Here is a 23,245-nt window from a genome sequence, read left to right as displayed (position 1 = left end):
GTGACTGGAGATAACCAGAGTTTTATCAAATCATCTCTGTTTTGCACATAAAGATGAAACTTGCTTAGATACGGTTAGCAAATGATTGGAATGGATATGAGAGACCTTGAGTATTTTTAATGTTTTAAATATTTTTTCATCTTGCTGAAGGGTGGTGTAGTATATAGATAATAAAAGGAGCATGCAAAGAATAAATGTTTGGATATATTCTTAAAACAAGCAAGCTTTCCCATATAATCAAGCTTTCCTAAAGATGTCTATAGCAACACTGAATTATTGTTGTTATTGTTTTGCTTTTTTTTTTTTTTTTAAGTTGAATGTATTTTCAAACTAGAGGATTTTTTTTTCTGGGGGAGGAGATAAATTGAAGAAAACTGACAATGAAGTATGACTATAAAACTAATGTTATTCAGGCAATTTAACATTGCACTCCATCTGAAAATTTCTCTTTTATGGTTTCACATACTCATAAGTTTATTGCAAAATATGTTTTGTCAATTTGTTTAAAACGGTTTTAGCAATATTTTCAGTTCTCCTGGTTTTTAGCAAAGATTCAGTTAATCTCATCTCCTTTAGAGCTTTGATTACAACATTTGCTGGAAAAAAATCCTCCCCCCCAAAAAAACAACAAACAGGATTTTACTGTTGATCCAACCATTGACAGAGGAATTAGACTAGCCTTAAGCAGCGTTTAAAACTTCGCCTATCTAGAGTTAGGAGATACAGTCTCTACAGATAAAATCTCTTTGACTTTACCCCAAATTTGGGAGCATAGCCAGTCCCGTACTCTTCCTTCATCTGAGTTCATCTGATGTGTCATTTAACAGCCATTGCCTCCAGTTTCATGCTGGATCCCCTCCAGTTTGGCCAGGAGTCCTTTTTACTCAGCTGAAACTGCTATCAGCAAAACTCCTGTATCCTCGTCCTGGTCGGAGGCAGGTTTAACTACCACCTCACTGTCCTCCTATTCTGCTATATCCAACTCTTGTGATTGCTTATTCCTTAAGTTACTCAGGGGAATGTTTTGATTTTTTTTCTTTTTTTTGTCTCAGTCTGGTTCTTATAAAGTGACTCTTAAGTCACTCCTTCAGCATGTTTTTTGCTGGATTGCCAACTTTTTTTTTCCACTGAAATCCTTCTTTGGATCTATTCTTTTATTCCTTTTGTGACTGATCACACGTATTTCTGAGTTTTCACTTAGCTATGTTTTTTGTATTTCTTTTTCATGTTGAATAAAATCTGTTATTCCTCTTTTGCTTAATGTGGTCCCACAGACTTTTTTAAAGAGATTACAATTTATGAAAATAATTCCATATGTTTTGTTCACTCTGAGATCTATTGCTCGTGGCCTGAGATGAATGTAAACAGATTATTTAAAAGTCATGTTTAATTTAACATTGGCTAATGCAAAACTCTCTTGTGGCTTGAAATATTTGCAGTTGTGCACTGATTATATTCTCATCTTTTTTGATTACTCATGTCCAGTAGCCACCTTTAGTTTTCCCTGTTGTGCAAGTATCGAAACCTCTGCCTGTGTTCTCAGCAGCACAGCAGAGAACTGTTTCTTTTTTTTTCTTTCTCTTGGGATATTCCAAACTTCAGTGTGGGGCTCTGCTTCACCTCATTAAATGATTGTAATCTTTACTTTTCTCATTGGATCTTGTTTCTTTCTTTTTCACAATGATTAGTGTTAGACAATGCATGAAGATTAAAGACAATTTTCACAACTCTTGTCTTGTTTTGCACTTATATTTCTGCTGTGGGTTATGCTTTGTGGAACTGGTGCTCATTTCTTTGTTATTATATGATAAATATAAAGTACCAAAGAATACCCAATGAAAGCATGAATTGTCAGAAAGCTATCAGCTCTCACGAAATTTTTGCTGAGGGTTTATAATCTGGTCAGATTGTGGATGGAAATTAACGATGGTAAGAAATTACATGTTCCTGAAATGTCAGTGATCTTTTTGTCAAATTTCAAGCTGTAGTCCAAATAATAGAAACTTGAGATTTACGATAAGAATTGTTTTGTTCTATCATGGCCTATTTTTGTCAGCTGTTTCTTTAGGAAAAAAAATAAAATAAAATCTGACAGATGTCCAGAATAAAAGATTAGTCTGAAAAATAAAAGTCAAGCAAAGCTCTAAAACTAACAGAAATAGATTGGGATTTTTAAGATGTTTGCTTTTGAGCAGCAGTGAAAGCTTTCACTCCAGCTTTTTCTACTTATTTTATAACAATGAAGAATAAGTAAATGTACATTGGCAGATTCGTTCTCTGGAGATGTGACTGCCTCTTTGCTGGTTTCCTCCCCCTTAGAGGGGCTGCTAATTATTGGCTTATGAGTGTCATGACTTTTTACTTGTCACATTATCTTTACTGCATGTCATTCTGCCTGTTTATGAAAGAAATTAAAAGTATATTTAAAAAAAAAAAAGACCAATCTGCTGAATGCAAAACTTTTAGAAGGACAGATTAAGGAAAGCCTATACAAGGAGTATTCTCCAAATAATTACTAGTTTTTTGCCTGGTTTTCCTCCTCAGTTTCTTCCTTTTTAGTAGCTGTGACTCGTTCAAAAGTGCTCCTAAGGAATCAAATGAAAATCAAATATACTCTCTGATTGAAAGGTATATAATAAATTAATGCTTTGTAGAAGACTGTCAGTCCCAATGACTGAGGTATGTTATTTAATAATCTTATTTATACAGTGCAGGTGTAATCTTCATGTTTTTTGCATGTTAGCTCATTGTATTATCCTATTAGAGCTCAACATAAGGTTGAGCTGGCTAAACAGTTCATCTTCAGCAAGAATGCATCCCAGCAATTTCTGCAAACATTAGCAGAATTACAACTTTCAATAGAGGTCTTATGCCCCTATTTAGCTCTATTAATGTATCATAAGAGCTAGAATGTGGCTGTATACGGACAGTCATCAGTAAAGTCTCCAAAATATATTAGAATTGAAACTGTTTGGACACCAATAAAAGCTGACATACTCCTATCAAAGCGAGGCAAGTGTATTCAGTTTCACTGTTATTAAGAAATTTTGTCTGTACTTAGTACTTATCTGCATTTTATCCGTTGTTGAAATTATTACTAGTTTAGAGATCATAGTTCTGGGAAAGTAAATGTGAAAGTATATACATCCAGGTGGTCTAAATAATAGGTGTTAAGCTAGTAGTCTTGAGATGTGGTCTTCCATGTGAAAGTTTGAGTCACATGTATAAGGAGACTAGATTTTCAGATTTTTGTTTCATTGTGAGAGAATCAGCTAAATGCAGAAGTTCAATATTTCAAGCTATACTAAAATCAGAAAAATGTGTAAAAGGAAGACCAGAACAGTAACTCTGAAACTGAATAAGAATAGTTGTTGAAACTTAAAACTGATACATGTTCCCACAATAGCCCTAACCAGGGCTATTTGCTCTGTTGGCCTTTCTTACCCATTAAACACAAGACTGAAACACTAACAAAGTTTGCCATCAACAAGTTTGTTCTATTTTGCTGAAGAGAATAAAATATTTTCTAAATTATCAATCAAAAGAAGTGTTTCATGGCTTGTGGAATTTGGGAGGTACTTCTTCAGTGTGTTGTTGAGGTACCTTAGTTTTCTAAAAAGAAGCAAGTCAGTCGAATAACTAAGGTGCTTAGTCACAAATTTAGTTCATGGAAATAGAATGCTACTTCAGCCATATATTAGAGTATTCTGACTGACTTGCTGATTTTTCAAGCTTGCAAGGCATTTGTGTTCACTAATACAGCTGAAGGCAGTAGAAGCTGAGAGCTGTATTTAATTCTCCACTTTTTTTTTTTTACAGTAGTTAGATGGAGCTTTGCTACTGAACCTCTCATCAAAAAGTAAACTGCTTTTCCTTTTCTTGATAGTATTGATTTCTTTATTTTAAGAGCTGCTTAAAATAAAGCAGTCTCCTGCTGGTGAGAGCATTCTGAGTGGATTGGCTCTAATTTCTCAAACTAAAACCTTGCTTGTCCAATTAACTACTTACATGCAGTGAGAAAAGGGAGATGTATATTTAGTATATTAGAATGGTTAAACTTTCTGAATGGAAATATTTCTCTTCCATCTGCAGTAAAGAAGATAGTGCTGTTTAAAGTACAAACACTTGCATATAATGTGGAACAAACAAACTCTTAGAGAAGTTCTTACCTTAGAAAACTCATTTTAAGCTACAGGAAGAGAGCGAGTTAATCCACAGACTTGATCGTGTACAGCTGTATTCTCAACACTACCTACTATAAATGGTAAAATATCTATTGATTAGTTATCATCAGGTCCTTTTGCAGTTTGCCTCACCCATGTGCAAATGCTATGCAGTTTAAAGAACCAGAGGAAAGTGCTGTGTAAGGATATGTGAAAACCAGAATCCTCCACGTGATGTGACATCTAGTGCACTGAACTCAGAGAGCTTTAAGCTCTCAATGTCTGCACAGAAATGAGTCCAAACAAATAAGACTGGGATCACTCAGTAGAAGGATTATTTTTTTTATCCAAAAGCAGTGCTTTATACCCTTTAATAGTGGAGATTGAGCAAGACAAAGTGGAAATTCTAGATGTATTCAACACTTGATCAAGGTAAGAGAATTAATTTGCTGTGCTTATAAAATTATAATAATAGTAAAAACTGTCTTTGAGGAAATATTACAGAAGTTGGAGGTGGAAGTCAGTAGTTTCATGTATCCCTATAGTAAATTTATTAATGGTAAAACAAAATGTGGATACTTTACTTAGATTTTTTTGTTGTTTATTTTGCTTGAATAGTATTTCAGTATCAAAGAATTGACTACGTATAGCCTTTATCAAAATTTTTCAATAATCATGCAAATTTGTAGCAGTGTCAGTTTTGAGAAAAAAATGATATATTACTGTAGTAGGCGTGACTGAGAAGGAGCTAAAGACTAAAGGCAAAGAGATTTTGGACTGTATATTGAGTGATTAAGAATTAGGACATTCAAATGATTTGTCTTTTGGATTGTGTGGAAGTGAAGATAGGATTAATTTTTTTCCCATTTTCAGTGCCATTTATAGAATATCAACTTGGCAAGTTTTTCAGACTACCTTTCTGTGAAAAGGAATTTTCATATCTGAAATTCTGTTTTAAGTTTACATGTAGTCTATAACCAGATGGTGTTAAATACCTTCCTTATACATTGAACAGTGATGCATTTTGACTTTAACCAGTTATTTTTACAAGTTGTCATACATCTCTGTAAGTATCTATTATACTGCAGACTCTTCCCTCATCTTTCTTTGTGTCAAATAGAAAATGAGAGATTCAAAAACAAACAGAACAACAACAATAAAAAAAATCTTCTATGGTAACCAAGGTTTAGGAGTATAGGATGGAGTTGTCTGATGTCTTAACTGGTCACAATTTATATACTGTAAATTATATAAGCTGGAACACAAATACTTCATATTATGTTACTCTGATAATGTATTCTAATTGTACCATTATTCTGAGATATAGTGTTCAAATGTTTTTTTTAAAATTCAAGTAGACTAATCATGCATCAAAGCTTATTTGTTAAAAGGTTATACTATATCTTTCAAGAGACTGAAATATCGTGTCTGGGAATAGTTTGTCTTCTATTTATAGTGTGTCAATATAATCTGCAATTTATTGTCATTTTCTATTTTATTTCTGTTTTATTTCTTTATAACTACAATCCTGGTGAAAACTGTCTGTGATTACCCAGCTAATCAACTGCACAGATTGTTCTTCTCCTTGTTCCTTGGATTGTGTAAGGTTTCCAACACTAAGCAATACAGTGGGCAGCAATATTTTGTTCTGGTTTGTTTCAGAAATATTTTCCACTGTTTTTGAGATTTGGATGGTGCAGCAAAAAAAGATAAATAGAAATAGTTAGCACCATTTCCTTTTCTTTATGCGCTATTCACAGGACTCCCTCTCTCTCTTTCTCCTTTTTATTCCTGTGTTACTGAAATTTAGGCTGACGCCTGAAATGTTTATCTTCTAAAAAGCAAAAATTTGCATAAATTGGATAAATGGGAAGTACCAAGTTACTGGAAGAATTGCATTAACCATGCCTGAGTAGCATGTGAGAAAACAATAGCCATTAATGCTATCTCCCTTTAAAAGTCTAAGTAAAGAATTTGATGTAATTTTGTATAAATGGATAAAAATCTTTATTTTTGTCTTTATTCAAGATCTGATTATGTGTCTGGATACTTATGTTTTTCATGCTGGAAAGACCTAATAAACTTATTTGCAATATATTTGCAGCAGTTTTTCCTTTATAACTTGCATTTGCATGTTCTAAATTGTTCAAATTAGGATAAAGTTGTACTGCCTTATCACAACTTATTTTTAAAGAAATACCAATTTAGTCACATGGAGTAGAAATTACTCCCAAAATGTTGTGTTATGTTCTTCTGGTGTCAGTCTTCAATATTTGTTTAGGATCTATGCAAAAAAAAAAAAAAAAAAAAAAAAAGTTTAATATTTAAAATGAAAAATGCAGCAAAACATATTACAGACACTGGGCTAAGAGTGTGGAACAGGGATCATAAATGTGGTCTTTGAAAGAAGATATTATTGAGGGATATCATTATGTTTATTCTTTATGTTGATTTTTCTAATTTTGTAGTGCAATATTTTGCATAATTCCAGACCAAATGCTAGGATTCATGCTCTTGCTTGGAGTATTTTTTGTAAAATTTATAGTATTAAAAAGATCTAATCTCAACGTGGACTTGTTGATGCATACTAGGAATCGCAACTAAAACTACTTGAATGTGATCAGCTAACCTTTTCTCAAGTTGAAATCATTAGTAACTGTTTGCTCAACCTGTATCAGAGAGTCTGGGTGTCTCCTACTTACACAAAATGGATAAAATTGAAAGCTATTGAAGAATGTGCTTGGATCTGACACCAGATAATTAAGAACGCTTTAATTTGCTTTTAAAAGCAAACTTACCTTTTAATTTGTCTATCAATACAGAAATGTAAGTGAAAACAACAAATCAGCAGAGTTGTAGAGAATAAACATCTCAGTTCGGTTTATTCTGAAAGGATCCTAAGAATATTCGGTTTCTTCTTCTGATTTGTAAATGTGATATATAGAATATGGATTGAAATATTTTTTCCTTTCTGCAAACTGTAAACTAGCCCTATTTAAAGTGATATTGTCATGCTGGACAGAAACTTCTGTCTCTTTACGAAAAGGTGTTGGAGTTGCTCACACACACTAAAAATGCTGAACTGTATTCTAGTCTCTTTTTGTGCATGTAGATAATTAAGATTAGTTTTTCTATTGTTAATAGGTGTTATTTTAAAATCAAAACATTCGTAGATTTATGTTAATTCTTTGCGCAAGATGGAGAGTATAAGAAGAAACCTGTCTTGACATAGGGATGGTTAATGAACTCTGTGTTGGAAATAAAGACATTGATATTTTGATATTGTCTTTATAAATGAATTTCTCAACCTTTCTTTCTTTTTTTAATGACCACAGCAAGACCAGCTTTATACTTGGGCTGCAGTTAGCCAACCCACACATTCATCAGATTACATTGAAGGAAGCTTTCCAAGAAGAATTCCATCTGCATGGCCCCCACCCAAACCTCCAGATGAAGAACAAAAACTTAAAATTCCAGAAGCAGGTATATTTTTTGGACTTAGACAAGATGTATATATGACACTGGGGGGAACTGCTGCCTTTTAGAATCCAAGGTATAAAGTTAATATCTTAACTTCTAACAGAACTGATTTAGAAGATCTTGGGTTAGCATCAGAAATACTGTTAGATAGCATAAATCTAATAAAAACTATTTAGCAAAAAATGTATGTTTCCTAGCAATCAAGATGTACACCTCTGCTGACTAATAGATTTTTACCAGGTCTCATAACCTTTGTTCAGTTACCGACTATTCCTTTTTTTCTCTCAATTTGAAGAATTGAGTCATCATTTCAACGTATCTCTAAATACTTCTTGTAGCATTTGGGTGGAGTTAATTTGAGATTTCCATTTCTTTGAGAACACTTCTTCTGGAACAAGAGCAAAGTATTCCTTGCATGGACATTATTTGTTATGGCAATACTTTTTTATTTATGCAGTCAAGCAAAATAAGCGATGCCAACAAAAAAATGCAGTGTTACTATATCATTCTGTTTATGCAGTGACTTTTACACTTTTACTAAAGCAACTCTATTACTGGTCAGAGAAACATTAATGCATGCATCTTACTGATGCAGTTCAGGGTGTGGGATGATCCAGCACTGGACTATCACAATAGTCCAGTTTTTTATTGATGAACTACTTATTTTATTTTGTATTCAATAAGAATGGTGCCATATGTGGTAAATGAATTCATTGCCATGTACTTTGGTTTGCTCTTCTTGGAGACTTAGGTAATGATATGCAATCAGAGTGACTGACTTCGAAAAACAAAAGGAGTAATATTTTATTCCTTATTTTACCTTGAGATTTTAGCATGGCAGAGGCTAGTGCAAGTAAACACTTTTTTTTGATGTTTCTTATGTCCAGATGAACGATGAATTAAAGATATTTTGAAATACAGAATGTTATTATTTTTACTAATTTGATAGCGTTTCAACTATATAGATGCAGACTATATTAAATCTGTTCATTTTGTACACTGTTTCCATCCAATGTTGTTCTATTTAATTATTTCTACTATACTTATATAAAATGTGTAGTATATGTGTATTCCTTATCTCAGTTACTGCTCTCTTAAATGCTGCAAAAAAAAAATAAGCAAATAGAATTAGAGATAAAAAGGAAAACTGCATATTGCTACCATTTCTAAATGGAGCATAAATAGTCATAAACTTACTTTCTGTGTTGTCTTATTGAAATTTTATCAGTTCGTGTAAATTTGCTGTGTGATGCATGGAAGGAAAAGGAAAAATTAAATGTTCTGAATAAAATTATTTATTTACATGAGTTTAGCTTTGTTTGTGTATTTGCCATGTGGAAGAAAATGGAAGTGAGTGATACTGCACATGAATCCTGAAATATTCACACTTCTCTCATGATGTGTGACTAAATTACTGTTTCTATACGTGGCCTTTGATATGTGAAGGGGGCACGTATTTTATAAGGATTTAAATTTCTGTATAAAGATTAGCTATTCTTTATTTGTATCTTTATTATTGTATACAATGCTAACATTAGAGACAACAGTTTATAAACAAAAATTTGAAGCTAAGAAAAGCTTGGAATTTTGGAATTTTGTTGTGATGTCCATTTTCCAGGAAAAATGTGCAGATTATTGAAGTTATTATATATTATAATCTATATATTATAGTGTGTGATATACATAAGGTAATTTAGTGGAGGAATGCGTAGATGTTCATTGTGATTTTTACTAGTTATTCAGAAGTGGAAAACAGTTGAAGAATGAAGAGTTCTTGTTTTGTCTTTCAGTGTAAATGGATAATGTTGTCAATGTCTTGAAAGTCAAATTAATGCTGTTTTTAACTCAGTTTGAACCCAAAGTAAATAATTAGTATTATATCCACACTTTGAATGCCCTTACCTTTAAGAAGTAATTTCTGTACGCTTACACAATAAGTATACAGGACTATTTTGCACAACTGAGATGCCAGACAAGTAATAATATTGTTTTGATATTTCTCCAAATTTACTTTCTTTAGTAAAGCCAATTGTCTTTCAAGCACATTTTTAAAATACAAGTTTTATCTCTGTCATTGTCTACCTCCTAGTGGCCATCTCAAATCTTGTGGCAAATCAGGAGGGCCACGACATAGCTGCCAACAGTAATTATCCTGCTTATGGGTTCTTGTACCTTTGCAGAAGAGAAGGCTGGGAAGATCTCATTGCAGTCTTTGAGTACTTAAAGGGAGCTTATTAAAAAGATAGAGAACTTTTACACAGTCTGATAATAATAGAACAAAGAACAGTTTTAAATAAAAAGAAGTGAGAAAAATGCAGATCAAATGTTAGGAAATTCTTCACTCAGAGGGTGATAAGGCACTGGAACAAATTGCTCAAAGAAGTTCTGGATGCTCCATTCCTGAAGTTCAAGGTAGAGTTAGATGGAACCCTGGGCAACCTGACCTAGTGGATGGCAACCCTGCCTGCTGCAGGGCGATTGAACTGGAATGATATTTGAGGTCTCTACCAACCCAAGGTTTTCTATGATTTTATATGATACTTCTTAATGAGGCTGAATGTGAACAATCACAAGAATTATTGTTTAACCTTTGGTGACATGTAGATAAGAAACCTGTAACTACTTTTCTTTAAATCAGAAATTTTGACAGTCAAAATAGAGTTCTTTGAAGTTTATGTATTATATTTTTAAGATGATACCATTTAATGCTGACTTGGGCACTGAGATCAGGCTCACTGTAATTGCACGTTATATATATATATATGTATATATATATATATATAACTTTAAGTGAATAATTAGGAAAGTAGGATGGTTATGTTTTCTTAATTATCCTCTTTTGATTAAATCCTTAACGCGTATTTTAGAAGAGTAATGAAATGTGTGTATATTTAATCTATATCTGTGGGTTTTTTTTTTCAGAATCAGAGTTGAAATCTACTGTGCTAGAAGCAGGAAAACAACACATAGAAGATGTTCAGCAGGTACAGGTAAGATCCTAACACAAGCATGCTAAGTAACATTCTATTAAAAGGCTGGAAAAGTAGTACAGTCATTTATGCAATAGTTCTTGTGTAATTTTCCAAATGTAAACACTTAAGTTTTCTGTCTTCAATCTAAATTTTTCTTTCAAAATCCCCATGCTCCATTGTTTATCTAGGGACAGAGATTAAATGTTCCTGCCTGCCTAAAATAATTATTGTCAAATTATTGTTCACTTTATTCAGAAATGTAGATTAATGGTATTTCTTAGAAATAAAAGGTTGGGTTATATCAGTTAACCTACAGAAGTTTGTGTGACTAATAGTGGTAGAGATTATTTTTTAATAGAGCTATTAATCTACTTTCCTCGGCCACAGCCCTTTCTTGTATAGTAATGGCTGTATTTTGTAAAAATAATCATTGAATTTGTTTCTGAGGTAGAAAATAATGTCTAACAAAATACATTCTATTCTTTGTTAGGCTTGCTAATTTAATCCAGTTTCAAGCAGGGATTTTGTGTGGTTTAGTCTTACCAAACATTTGAAGAGTTAGTCTAGTCAATTATCTAAATTCTCCTCTCTCCATATTTAGGAGCACTTGAAGACTAGAACACATTAGTTATATCACAAATATTCTACATTGCAATAGCTTAAGCTTAAATTATATTTGTGCCATGCATTTTTTTTATCCTGCATCAGTCACTTATGTTGTCTGATTTATTTTATTCCATTGGCTAGCGTTAAGAGATCTCCATCCCTCTTGTTTGCTATTCATTTCTTACAGCAATAATATGAACTTTTTCCATTCTGTACTATTAGTCATCAATGAATAACAACATAGGCACTTTGTGTTCATGATCACCTCATTGACAAGAAGTATTCTCACGTTTTTGCTGTATTATTTCTTCTCTCTGGTTTACGTTAAAAATCAGAGTGGAAAAACCTTAATATTAGAAAATGGACATGGGTGAAATGAAAGTGTTTCTGTATTGTCCCAAACAGCTGAAAATATCCAACATATGCATACATATTATATATTAAAAAAAGAATGTTTACAGAGCAAAATGGTAAAACTAATGTCTTTTATCATGTTTGGAGATAAATCATGTACTATAGTCAATTTCTTCTTGTTATAGTTTGTACTTTTTGTTAAATGTGATGTAATGCTCTGAAATGTTTCTTCTAGAGATCTATCATTTCATTCTTTATCTAGTTTGTAAGTTTTATTTCTGAAGGAAGCAAGCATTGGCTGCTGTTATCCAAGTAGGTGATAACAAAGTGGCGGGGGGCTAGCATAAAATTTGAATCTGATCAACTATGTTTCTCTCAAATTTCCTCCCTACCCTAATCCTTCCCTTAAAAAGAATTTTCCACTTTGGGTAAAAATAATTTGATGTGGTTGGTATTGACATAGAAACAAATGCAAGCATACCATGATAATTTATCTTGCTTATAAAAATTCTGTTAATAAAATTTACATCAAAAGGCTTCTGAAGTAAAAGTGCGTGTCACCTTGCTGTCCTCTTCCCCCCTGCCCTATACTCCCTCCCCAGATTCTGCATTTTCTTGCCGTTCTAAGGCATTTTAATATATCTTGAATATTTCCTTCCTTCTGTGATGTTAGACGCAGTCTTGTATTTTTTGGCCTAATTTCCTAAAGTTTTAAGACTTCTCTTCTTCAGTCAAAAACAGCTTATTCACAAAAGTCACAATTTAAAAAAGAGATTATAAGAGAATGCTTGTTTTTAATGCAGGATTTGTTGAGTAGAGGGAAAAATAAGATAAAATGGCAGTCATTTCAAGTCTTAGTTTTGAATTGCCAGAGAAGAGCAACAATGCCTACATAGTCTTCTACAACAAAGAGTAATCTTTGTTAGATGGAAGTCCTTTAATGAAGAAAGAAGAGAGAAACTGAATGTTCTCATTTAGAAACCTGAGCTTCAAACTTGATGTTTCAATTTGGCAGCTGTACTTTTATGTAAGAGTCAAGTTATTCTCTCTTTTGCTCTCCTGCTCTTTCATGGTACCATTGCAATTTTCCCTAAGCTTTAACTCAGTTTTACTTTGCTTTATTTTATATATTTGATAGAGTCTTAAGAGACAGGAAATAAAAGCTTATAATGTGATTGTTAAATAATCACATAAAAGCTGAGCTTGGGTACAGGGACATCACTGAACCAAAAACTTATATACTGTTTGACAGTCACCTAAATTTCTTCTTCTTTTACACATCTTATTACCAAAGTGTTTTATATTTCTGTGATCATCTGTATCTGAACTACATTGCATCACCTGTGATAATGCCTACTCAGCAGAAATTTAGAAAGCAAGCCATGATTACATGTATTTGAAGGTCAGAATTTCAAAGTAATGAATTACATTCCATTGAAGATGTCTGGTCTCCTGCCTCGTATCCAATTTTGGTTATATTACAGTTTGCATTGAGTATTTAAACTATGTTTCCAGTGGAAAAATTTGCCAACCAAAGAACAACCTTATTCTTGTAGCATTTCAAGTTCAGTTGTTTGTTTTTTGTCTGGCTCGCTTAATTTCTACCAACAAATAATTACCCAACCAAAATTATACTCCTTGAAATTCCATGTACTTCATTTAGGAGTAACAATCAGGCAACATTTTGGCAGCTCCTAGGCTGCCAAAAATGGATTTATGGTGCATGATCTTATTGGGGCACTTTCCAAAAATATCATAAGGAAACAATTCTAGCTTTAAAAACCTTAAATTACGTGATACATTTTACCATGTCGAATATACCTTCTACTTTGAAAACATAGCTCTGATTCTTCGACCATCCCCTTAAAACTGCTACTATGCTTTGATGACAATCCCTCTCTCTGCATTTCAGGGGGAGTTTTTTTTCTAACTCTAGACTTTAACTAAAAATTGTTATAATTCGTTTGGGTAATAACTTAGCAACTTCTGGGATGTTCTGATTTTGTCACTAATATTAGAAAAAGTGTTGTGTATGTACTTGAAAATAAATATATAATCAGTGTACTTTAGAAGTATGAAAATACTGGCTGGATTAGGACTTTTAATTTCTATAAAATGTCACAGCTCAACTTTGTCTTGGAGGCATGAATGTGACTCAATCTTGTGACTGAAAGCTTAAAAAGGTTACTCTTAGAGATAGAGGTGAGGCAAAGAAGACTTGCCTGAAATGATTCTACAATAGCAAATTAAATAGGGTTGTTTTTTTTTAAATAGGGAATTTTTCTTATTTCTATATAACAAAGCTCTCATCTGGACAAAGATGCTGTAGACAAGACTGGCTAATAACTGTTCAATAGGAACTGGAGGAAAAATGTTTTTATGCTAATAAAAATTCCCATTTTATGGCCTTTTTTATAAATGCAGATTCAATTTGCATGTTCTTTCTTGACAACAAAAACACATATTTTCAGAAGATGCAATGGGCTTATTGAGAAAAGAGTTTGAATGAAGGAAACAGTTTCCTGTATAAATTGAATGATAATGAAATCTACCCATTGAGTTTTACAAAGTAAATGGTATAATCTGTGTTCTCTCAAATAGTTGGATATTTTGTTTTAAGAACGAGCATCAATTTAAAATTCCTATATCTTCATGCCAGCATAGATAACAAAAAGCTAGAGAAAAACTTAAGAGTTTTTTAAAATCTAATCTTTCCCAACATTGTCTAGGTTTGAATATGTGTGGTGCAGCAACTTATTATAATTTTAATTCAGTATGTAATGTTACAATTTGGGGTATCTTCGCTTCAAACAAGTAAGCATACGTAGGTGTTTCTTTGTGAGCCTTAAGAATAAATTATGCTTTATCAAAAATGTACAGGAAGAAAACAAATTTCTTGTGGCACAAGAAATGATAGAGATCTGGTAAATACTTTATTTATGGGTATAGAAACAGTCATAGGAAATGTGCAAGTGCAGAATGCTTTACTTGGGCAGTAAAAAGGAGACTAATCTTTGTCAAAGCTAAATCTCAGACTTTTTTTAAGCAGAAATAAGGTATATTTGGTCTTTAAATGTTCATGAAACACAGATTTTATGCAGGTTTCCAATTCTAAGATCTTTTTGTTAATGTCAGAATGTTTTCTTCAGCTTAAACATGCTCCAGTAGTTTTGTTTCTGCTACAGAGAGACTAATGAGCATTAAGATTTTTTTGTTTAATAACTCTAGTAGATAAATAGACCGAACTTTTAAAATATTTATTGACTGAGCATGACTGTTCTATTCTCCAAGCTGAAACACCAATATAATTTAAAGAGAGGGTGTGAGTTCTTCTCTATTCTAGCTGAGGTTTGTATTTAAAGCACTGGATTCTGCTAGTGTCAGAAAGGCCCTGAAGGAAAGATGAGATCGCAAGGAGAAACGGTAGAACTGTCTAAGTAGAGCCTTACAGACACCACAAAGAAGTCTGCCTACTCAGCCACTAGATGGCAGTTAAGTATTTTTGAAGGAGCGTAAAATGTACTGGTAAATCATTCTCAGAGGAACACTTAAAATACTTTCAGGTGAGAATTCAATTTTATTGGTCTGAAAGCAGTGACTTTCCGGTAGTTAAGAAGGTAGCCTGTAAAGGGTATTCGCATCTATTGTATTTAAATTTGGCCACGGTTTAAGTAACTGGAGCATCTCCTAAGGCTAATAAGACCATATCCTAAAAATAACAGCAGTCCTGAAATACTAAATGTTCAGAAAGCTCTGTGCTGTCATTGTTAAGGTGTGATTTTTTTTGTTATTGGTTATTAACACAGAATTGTAAACATATTTCATTGGTATAATCTCCAAAGCCACTAGAAGGCAGATAACTGCTAGCCTGAAGTTTTCTGAATCTTTTTTATTCATTTATAATGCTGGAGAGGATAAAAAAAAAAAAAAAAAAAGGGTGCCTTTTTCTTTAATTATTAAATATTCATGGAATATAAATCACAGACTCTGCATTTAAAGAAAGATAAAATGGAATCTAATATATCAAGCCTCTATGGTAGGAAACAAAACAATTGATTCTCAGAGCAAGTATTAATATTTTGAATCCAGACTTTACGATTCTTGGATAGGCTTCCATTGTTTTGCTTGAAGCCACTACTTCTTTAAGAACAAAATATGGTTTTGGGGAAGAGACGATAGCACACTTTTGCACTCCTCCTCCTTATCCTACTGAGACTAAAAGTAGTTTTGCTCTAATCTGTGTTCTTAATGTTCATTAAAAAATGCTTTACCCATATACTCATTTAAATTTGAAAGGCTTTTTATTGTTTTTCCTCTTTGATACTTGGCAAGCGACCTCAATTAAAGCTGTCATAGAATATTTTAGGGCTGAATAGACATAGGGAGGACATTATGTTCTCTCTCCCACCAACACTTTTCCCCAAGTAGAGCTAGCATAGATGTTTGGCTGCATTTCTTAGGACTTGTTCATCTCCGGGGATGGATCTGTGATAAGTGCTAGTATGTACTTTCTGCTTTGCCAAGTCAGTGGTAGAAAGATGAAGACTTTCTTTATTATTTGCTACATTTCTGATGTGACATCTTACAACAGCTTAAGAGCTGATAATACAGGGTCTAAGGAAACTAGATTCATTTTAAGTTACTCCTAGTTTTCTTATGAATGTTGATTAAAATAATTCTCAGTAAGCTTCTGGACAAGTTCAGGTGTTACATCCAGTTTCTACAAAGCAGGCTTTATGAGAATACAGCAGAACAGAATATAAATTTTGCCTAATGATCATTCTGCATTTTCAATTTTGATAATGATTTATACTTTGGGGGAGGGGGAGGAACAAGGGAAAAAAAAAAAGAAAAAAAAAAAAGCATAATTCTTTGTTATTTTATATTCAACTGCTTTGAAAAGTAGCACCAACTTTAAAGTTCCAGGAAAAATATTGCCTGAGCTGTGTGGTTGCAAATTCTGTACAACTGAAGTTGATCAAGATTTACAGACTTTTCTTACTTCTATCACAAACAGCAGGGATAAAAAGACTGATTTATGTAAGTGGAATTTTGTGGTGGAACTTAAAATCCTTGGCTATAATGTACAAGTTTCTCATTCTTTCTAAAATATAAATGACTGAAATGGATAGGTCTTGTTTAGGAAGAGTTACCTTTTGTATTTCTGGGTGTATGGCTGAGCAATGGTATGTCTTTCTCTCTTGCTCTTTTATAGATTGTTAGTAAAATACTAGCAGAACATTATCATTTCTGTGTGAGCAGTGAGTAAACAAATGCGCGACAGGCATAAAGTTATATAGAAAATACAGATTTTAAATACATATTTTTTTCAATTTAGAGGATATGTTGATTGTTATATTCAAAAACCCAAAATTACAGATAACATCACAATCTCAAATGTTAAATTACTTGCTTTGTTTCAAATACTCATATTACTATAAAGACAGATTTATTTTTTTTTCTAAAATCCATCATACCAAAATCTTTTTACTTAAACTCTCAAAACATAATGAAATCACTGGACATTAGCTTTGTGATTTATTTTATTTAGTATTCTCATTTGAAATGGAAAATCTTTGTTTTTAATAATCTTTCCAACTTTCAAGAGTTAGAGAAGCTGACTGGCTTCCAGTCCCTACCTTAAGCATATTCATGGATATATTTGTGAAGACTCTCACTCCATCTCCCTAGACTTATTCTTTAGTGAATAGCAGGCTCATATTTCAGGGCAGTGAAGACTATTTATCCCTTTCTATGAAGAAATATTCTTGCTGAAGGTTGTTTTTTTTTTCTTTTTGCTGCTAATTCTGTTTGAAGCCTGAAACAAAAGCAATATATGCATCTCCTATTTTGTGGTCTGGCTAAGCTTTTGTATAAAAAGGTCAAGCACTGTGTAGAAGTATCAAACTCCAGATATTTGCATATCAGGATATGGCAAACTTGACCCATAAAATTATCTTTTTTTTTCCTCCAGTACTGGACCATCAGGAAAAGAAAAGAAAGACACTGAAGGAGTCACAAATTCAGGTTATATTAACATTCTCATTTGGGCAATAGAATCCTAACTTTCTATTTCCAGTATAAAAACTAGTATAGTTCCTGGAAATAAAGAGAACAGAAATAACAGAATGAGGTAGAATAAACAGCATTATCAACCCAGGGTGCTAAACCATCTAGAGATGAACCAAAAACTTTATTAAAAAAAAAAAAAAGCCTAGTCCAGACAAGTTCAGCTTCTTTCTATAGTATGCCAATTTAGTAAAGTTCAAGTTACAACAGATTTATTTGTTTTAACACAGTGAGATGGTTGATTTTCTTAGCTCTGATATATAGAAAAATTTTTAGACTCATTGAAAATAGCGTGGAAAATCACTTCCTTTCTTCTACCACTTATCTTGGCTTTTTTTTTTGTGTGTGTTAAAATAAATCCACAACAGATTTTATCCCCACTTTTAAAGTTGTTGACTCTTAAAGAACCTGCTGCTAATTGGAGTGATAGCATAGATGCTTAGGTTTCAGTTCTCTCTTCAGCTGTTGAAAAATCTGAGGGCAACTAGTTCTATTATAGCAGTCTCTGTAATAAACAGGAGAGACCTGAAGAGACAGCAGAAATAGGCATAATAAAGTTATGTTAAAAATAATAAAGACAGACCTCTGTGGTGCTTTTTTGGTTTTTTTTAGTTGTTTTTCCTATTCTGTTATGCACCTGTTTTACACTGGTGTGTGTGACTGAACACTTAAACCATTTTTTGGAATAAATGAAGTTGGATGGAGTATACTCTTTTGAAGTTATTTGTGCAGACCTGATGTAGTATAGAAGACAGTTATTACATTGGACCACTGCATTGCTTCTAGGGTGGTGGTCAGCAGTTCTGTAAGATTTTATCTTATTTTATCTCCAGTCAGCAAAAATTCTTGAGGCTCTAGTTATAATAGAACTTAGAAATAACATAGAGTCATATTTCAACTTAGCTACAAGTCTTATGACTTCATAGAGGGAGAACTCTGCAAGTTTTCAACTTTGATGCATCTTCAGTTTACTGACTAAAGATGAGAAAAGGAAAGAAATGGATTCGTATCCTCTGAAGTGTGTTTAGCCCAAGGAGAAGGCATTCAGGCAACTCTTTGGGAACAGATGCTTCAAGAAATTGCCTCTAAAAAAAAAAAAACAAAAAAAAAACGCTTTCTTACCTCTAATTTTGGAAGATGGCATTTGTAATGAACATGTCTTTGGTTGCAGGTCCATTTTCTCTGCTTAATCTATATTTTCTTATTTCACTATTATTAGTGAATTATGGTATTGATGGTTTTTTTTTTTTTTTGGTATATCTGTAATTCCTTATTTTGGTGTTTGTTTATTCTGCCATCTGTAATAGGATATGATAACTTTTCAGCTGACTATAGACTTGTCCTAGCTCATCAGCTTAGGAAGAGCTAAAAAGCCCTAATGCCAGCAAAGCATAGGCTTCTGTAATCCAATGGTTTCAGTGTGTCACTTGTATCTCTGTGTAGGAGATTAGCTCACATCCACCAAATAAAATTAATCATTTCAGGCAGGGCAGTGCACTTCACTTACTTTCTAGGCTGGCTTGTTCAGTGCTATTGGGGGCCTGAGTGTCACGTTTCCTTGTGGTTGTCAGAAAATGTAGAATATAACTTAACGTGCAGTGTAGCTTTAAACTAATGTGAAAACATACACCCTTTGTCCCTGTATGCACACCTTCAGTACAGTAAAACCTTCTCAAATGAAATATGATCTACTAGTCTGAGGAAGAATCTAGCATCCAATACCAATTCTCCTTCGGTGGTTCTCCCTGAAGCCATTGGCATGTTTGCCAGCTATTGGCCCAATTTCTACAATTGTAAAAATAATATGTTGCAATGAGTTTTGAGGATTAATTGAAACATGAGAATCAGGTTCTGTGCTGTTTGGATGCAAGTGACCATCAGTACTTCTCTTTCACAATAGCTGCAGCACTGAGAATTTTTGTTAGAGTTTTGTCTCCTTTCCTTAAGCTTGGTTGGAAAGAACATTCTTCTTACAACTGGATGCTACTAGTAGCATGTGCTGACATACTGGGACACCTTAAGAGATCTTCAGTTTTGCCATCTTAGTCTTGCTTATGTATGTGCTTCTATTTCAAGAGCATGAATGCAATCAGATAGCAACAGTTAGTAATTTGAGAGAAACAAAAGGAGAAAAATAAAAGGGAAAGAAGGTAAACAAATCTAAAATCCTGTCTTAGAAGTATGAATTTCACAAAGGAAATATCATGACTCTGTGCAACAAACTGCTGAAAATGATTAGATTACTGATGTAACTTCTGGGTTCGTAATAGTATAAGATGTTATCTTCTAAAACTAAATTGTCTTTATTTTTTAAATATTCCAAAACTGCTGTTAAGAACTGCCGTTCAGTTTATTTTCAGAAGAGAAAGGCACATTACGTCTGTTCATAAAACATATAAGTGAATGCAATATATGTGCATATATTGGAAATATATAGAGAGAGAGACCACAAATATAGTCTCCAGTACAAATTGGAGATTTTTATAAATACATTTAGGCTATTGCTAAATTTTGCAGGTTTTTTTTTTGTTTGTTTCCCTGCCTGGAAATTTTATTTCAAACATTAAACGGAGAAATCCAACTCATTAGAAAAGATAGCTGTGTTCTGAAATGTTAAATGTTTGACAATGGACGTGTTTTATCCTTGTAGATCAGCTTTTCTGCTGATACATGTATGTGCAAACATGACAAGATTGGAAAGAGTTGGCTGTAATGTACAGGCTGTTTGTACATGTGCAGATTCGAGTACAGGAGCTTTTACACAGCAAGCAGTATCTGTTGGATACTGCATGCTTACAAGCCTATCATTACAATACAGGCACAATTAGGGCAACTGCCCCGGATTTAGCCAACACATTGCATATGGAACGTGTAGAACTTGTTTGAGGAATGCTGAGCAAAATTCTATACTCATACACTTGTGGATTTTTTTTTTTCCTATTCGCAGCTTTCACACAGCTCATCTGGATAAAGAAAGGCTTAAGCTTCCACCTTTCTTTCTTTCTTTACAGAAAGAAGACTGTTCCACAGTACCTGGGTCCTGGGTAAGAACTCTAGGCAAGACAGAGTTCCCACATATTGCTTTTAAAACCCGTAGGTTTCTGCAGTGGAATTGTACTTTGGATTTTAAAAAAATGAACTTTCTTTTATGATGTGCATTTTTTAACTTGATATTCAGGTTCTTATCAACAGCTTTTTACCAACTTTTATATATACCTGAAATTAAATCCTCTCTTGTCTGTTCTTCTAATGAATGATCAAATTTTCAGTTCTGATCACTCACAGCTTTTTTGTTTGTTTATTTTGTTTTATTGCTTGTTTTGTTTTGGTTGGCCTGTTCTTCAAATTTCCTTTCTTATTGGTGGAAATGTGCTGTGTATTATGTTTCCTTGATAAAGCTCAGGATTTAAAAAAAAAAAAAAAATCTTTCAAGAAAGATTTTAAACTTAATGCTGTAGGAAAGGCAGAAATCTAATGAAACTAGTCTGAGGGCATCCTCTATCTAGAATAATTCTGGAGGCATATATATATATGGATTTTGTTCTGTTTTTGAACCAAATAAATTTGGGATCAATGCAGTTTGCAGTTCTCTCAGCATTCATAGCAAAATCTACTATGTTCATATAAGTCTTTTGTGTTTCTATGTAAGAAAGTGGATATAATTGTGATTCTTACAATAACAAGGTTACAGTAAGTGAGGAAGATTGAAATACAGATTTTCTGCTGTCATTGAGATGAGGTGCTAGGGCTTGAAGTCAAAAGTCACTGTAGTTCATCAAAATATTTTTGATTCTTGTCTTCAATTTTTAATCATGCCACTTGGCTGCCTTCTTGGGGGAAAAAAAAAAAACAAAAAACAAAAAAACAAAAAACCACTTTTCTTGAAGAAACTTCCATGATCTACAGAGTATATTCTCCTGTAAAACAGTGATTTCTAGCTTTTTCCTGTAGTTCATGTTGCGTTTCAGGATTCAAGGACTATCTTTTTTTCTTGTGAAAAACTTAATCTACTCTGAATAAATCAGTTTTTAATGCAGTAAACTCTTCTGAGATCAGCCATCATTAGGGTAAATCTCTGCAGAACCATTTAATGTTGTGTTTATTCCTGCTGGCTTCAGTGTTGGTTTTTTTTATGGCAATAATAAATTTTCCAATTCAATTAGAATTGAAAAGCTGTATCTGTTGCATAACTTTTGGTTGATTGTTCTTTCAGTTTTAAAATTGGATCTTAGGAGAGTTACAGTCTGGGGAAACTATTTTTTCACAAATAACTGAAAACAACTGAGTGGCCTTAGAAATCCTTGCAGTATATTTCTGTTGTCTTTGAAGTGTTGTCTTCTAGAGAATTTATAGGTCTTAGTACTGTGTTTGTGGGTGACTGAAACTGGGGATAAGAGGAGATAGTAGGATATTCATCTTTTTTCTTTATAATGGAGTTCTTCAACAAAACTGTTGCCACTACAAACACTAAGCTATTAACAGAAATGGAGTGTAACTTGAGCAGTCTGTAAAGAAAATATCTTTAACCTTTTTTCCTTATTATAATATTGTTTGTTAATATGTCTATGTTAATTCCTTCACTATTCATCAGAAATCTTTTATGTTCTGTTTTTACATTTCTATTCAAAGTTTGGTTGGGAGAACAAGTTGAAACACATGACTTTCAGATCAAACTGCAATTCCAGAACATTCAGACAATATAGAAGAATTAGTTTTGATGAAGGAGATTCAAAATTGCACGATATTTGGTTTAAGTGTAGAAGCTGCTGCTTTTTAATTTTGAGATTGTTTTAGAACAGCTAGAAAGCTAAGACAAACATGAATTTGTAATCTTATGTTTAAAAAACAATTTTGTGCAGAAACAACTTTGTAAGTATTAATGAACATATATTTTATTAATAGTCACCATCTGGAAGTTACAACTTCATTTTCCAGAAAGAATATTGGCTTTTTTATGTATGTCAAAGGATTAGATGAAAAACATCATCTTCTTGAAACAAATCAAGGCAATTAGTTAATCAGGTATTGTATGCTTATTTGTAGGCTTCTTTTCAAGACCTGTGAAATCTGAATATTTGAAAGATTACCTGCGAAATAAGCCTGCAGTCTCCTCATGAAGTTTGCTTTCATGAAAGCAGAAAAAGGCATTGAACAGTTTAGCCATAACCACTTGCAAAAGCTGTTGTGTGACAAACTTAATCCAAGTGCTTGAAGTGCTGATGCTGGTGACTAATATTGCAAATTAGAAACTAGTAACAGCAAAGAATACGAAAAAGTAAATAGATATAACTAGGAAAAAAAAAATCTTACAAGACTTTGTATTGTAACATTACTTCTGTTCTATATGTACTGTTCAACATTTCTGCATAAGCACCAATGACTGTTTTGGGACTGTTTATTCTTTTGCTACCTTTTGATAAAGCACATACCCATTGCATTTAGTAGTTTGTTTTCTGATATTTAAGAATGCAAAAATTACTATGCTGTTTAAGGTTCATCATTTCTCCACTCAATGAACTGAAGGCAGGATCAAATGTTTGAGAAAAAGAGATTAAAAATGTGAAAGCAGTCAATTGCAGAATAACCATTCCATACAAGAAG

At 33.0% G+C, this 23,245-nt stretch overlaps 1 protein-coding gene across 3 annotated transcripts in view; it reads left to right on the top strand.

The window, feature by feature from the left end:
• FMN2 (formin 2) overlaps positions 1–23,245 on the top strand; it is a 147,655-nt gene that overhangs the window by 21,169 nt on the left and 103,241 nt on the right. For 2 of the 3 annotated variants that reach the window (XM_090135380.1, XM_090135379.1), the window contains exons 5-7: positions 7,499–7,646; positions 10,566–10,633; positions 20,656–20,688. In XM_090135380.1, the coding sequence (XP_089991506.1) occupies positions 7,499–7,646; positions 10,566–10,633; positions 20,656–20,688 (249 nt within the window). The remainder of the gene's footprint in view (positions 1–7,498; positions 7,647–10,565; positions 10,634–20,655; positions 20,689–23,245) is intronic. The other variant, XM_031592358.2, reaches the window with a different exon arrangement.

This window comes from Phasianus colchicus, chromosome 2, assembly GCF_987193195.1.
Source record: "Phasianus colchicus chromosome 2, bPhaCol1.hap1.1, whole genome shotgun sequence".
Taxonomy (NCBI): Eukaryota; Metazoa; Chordata; class Aves; order Galliformes; family Phasianidae; genus Phasianus; species Phasianus colchicus.
This window is presented reverse-complemented; position numbering and strand designations above follow the sequence as displayed.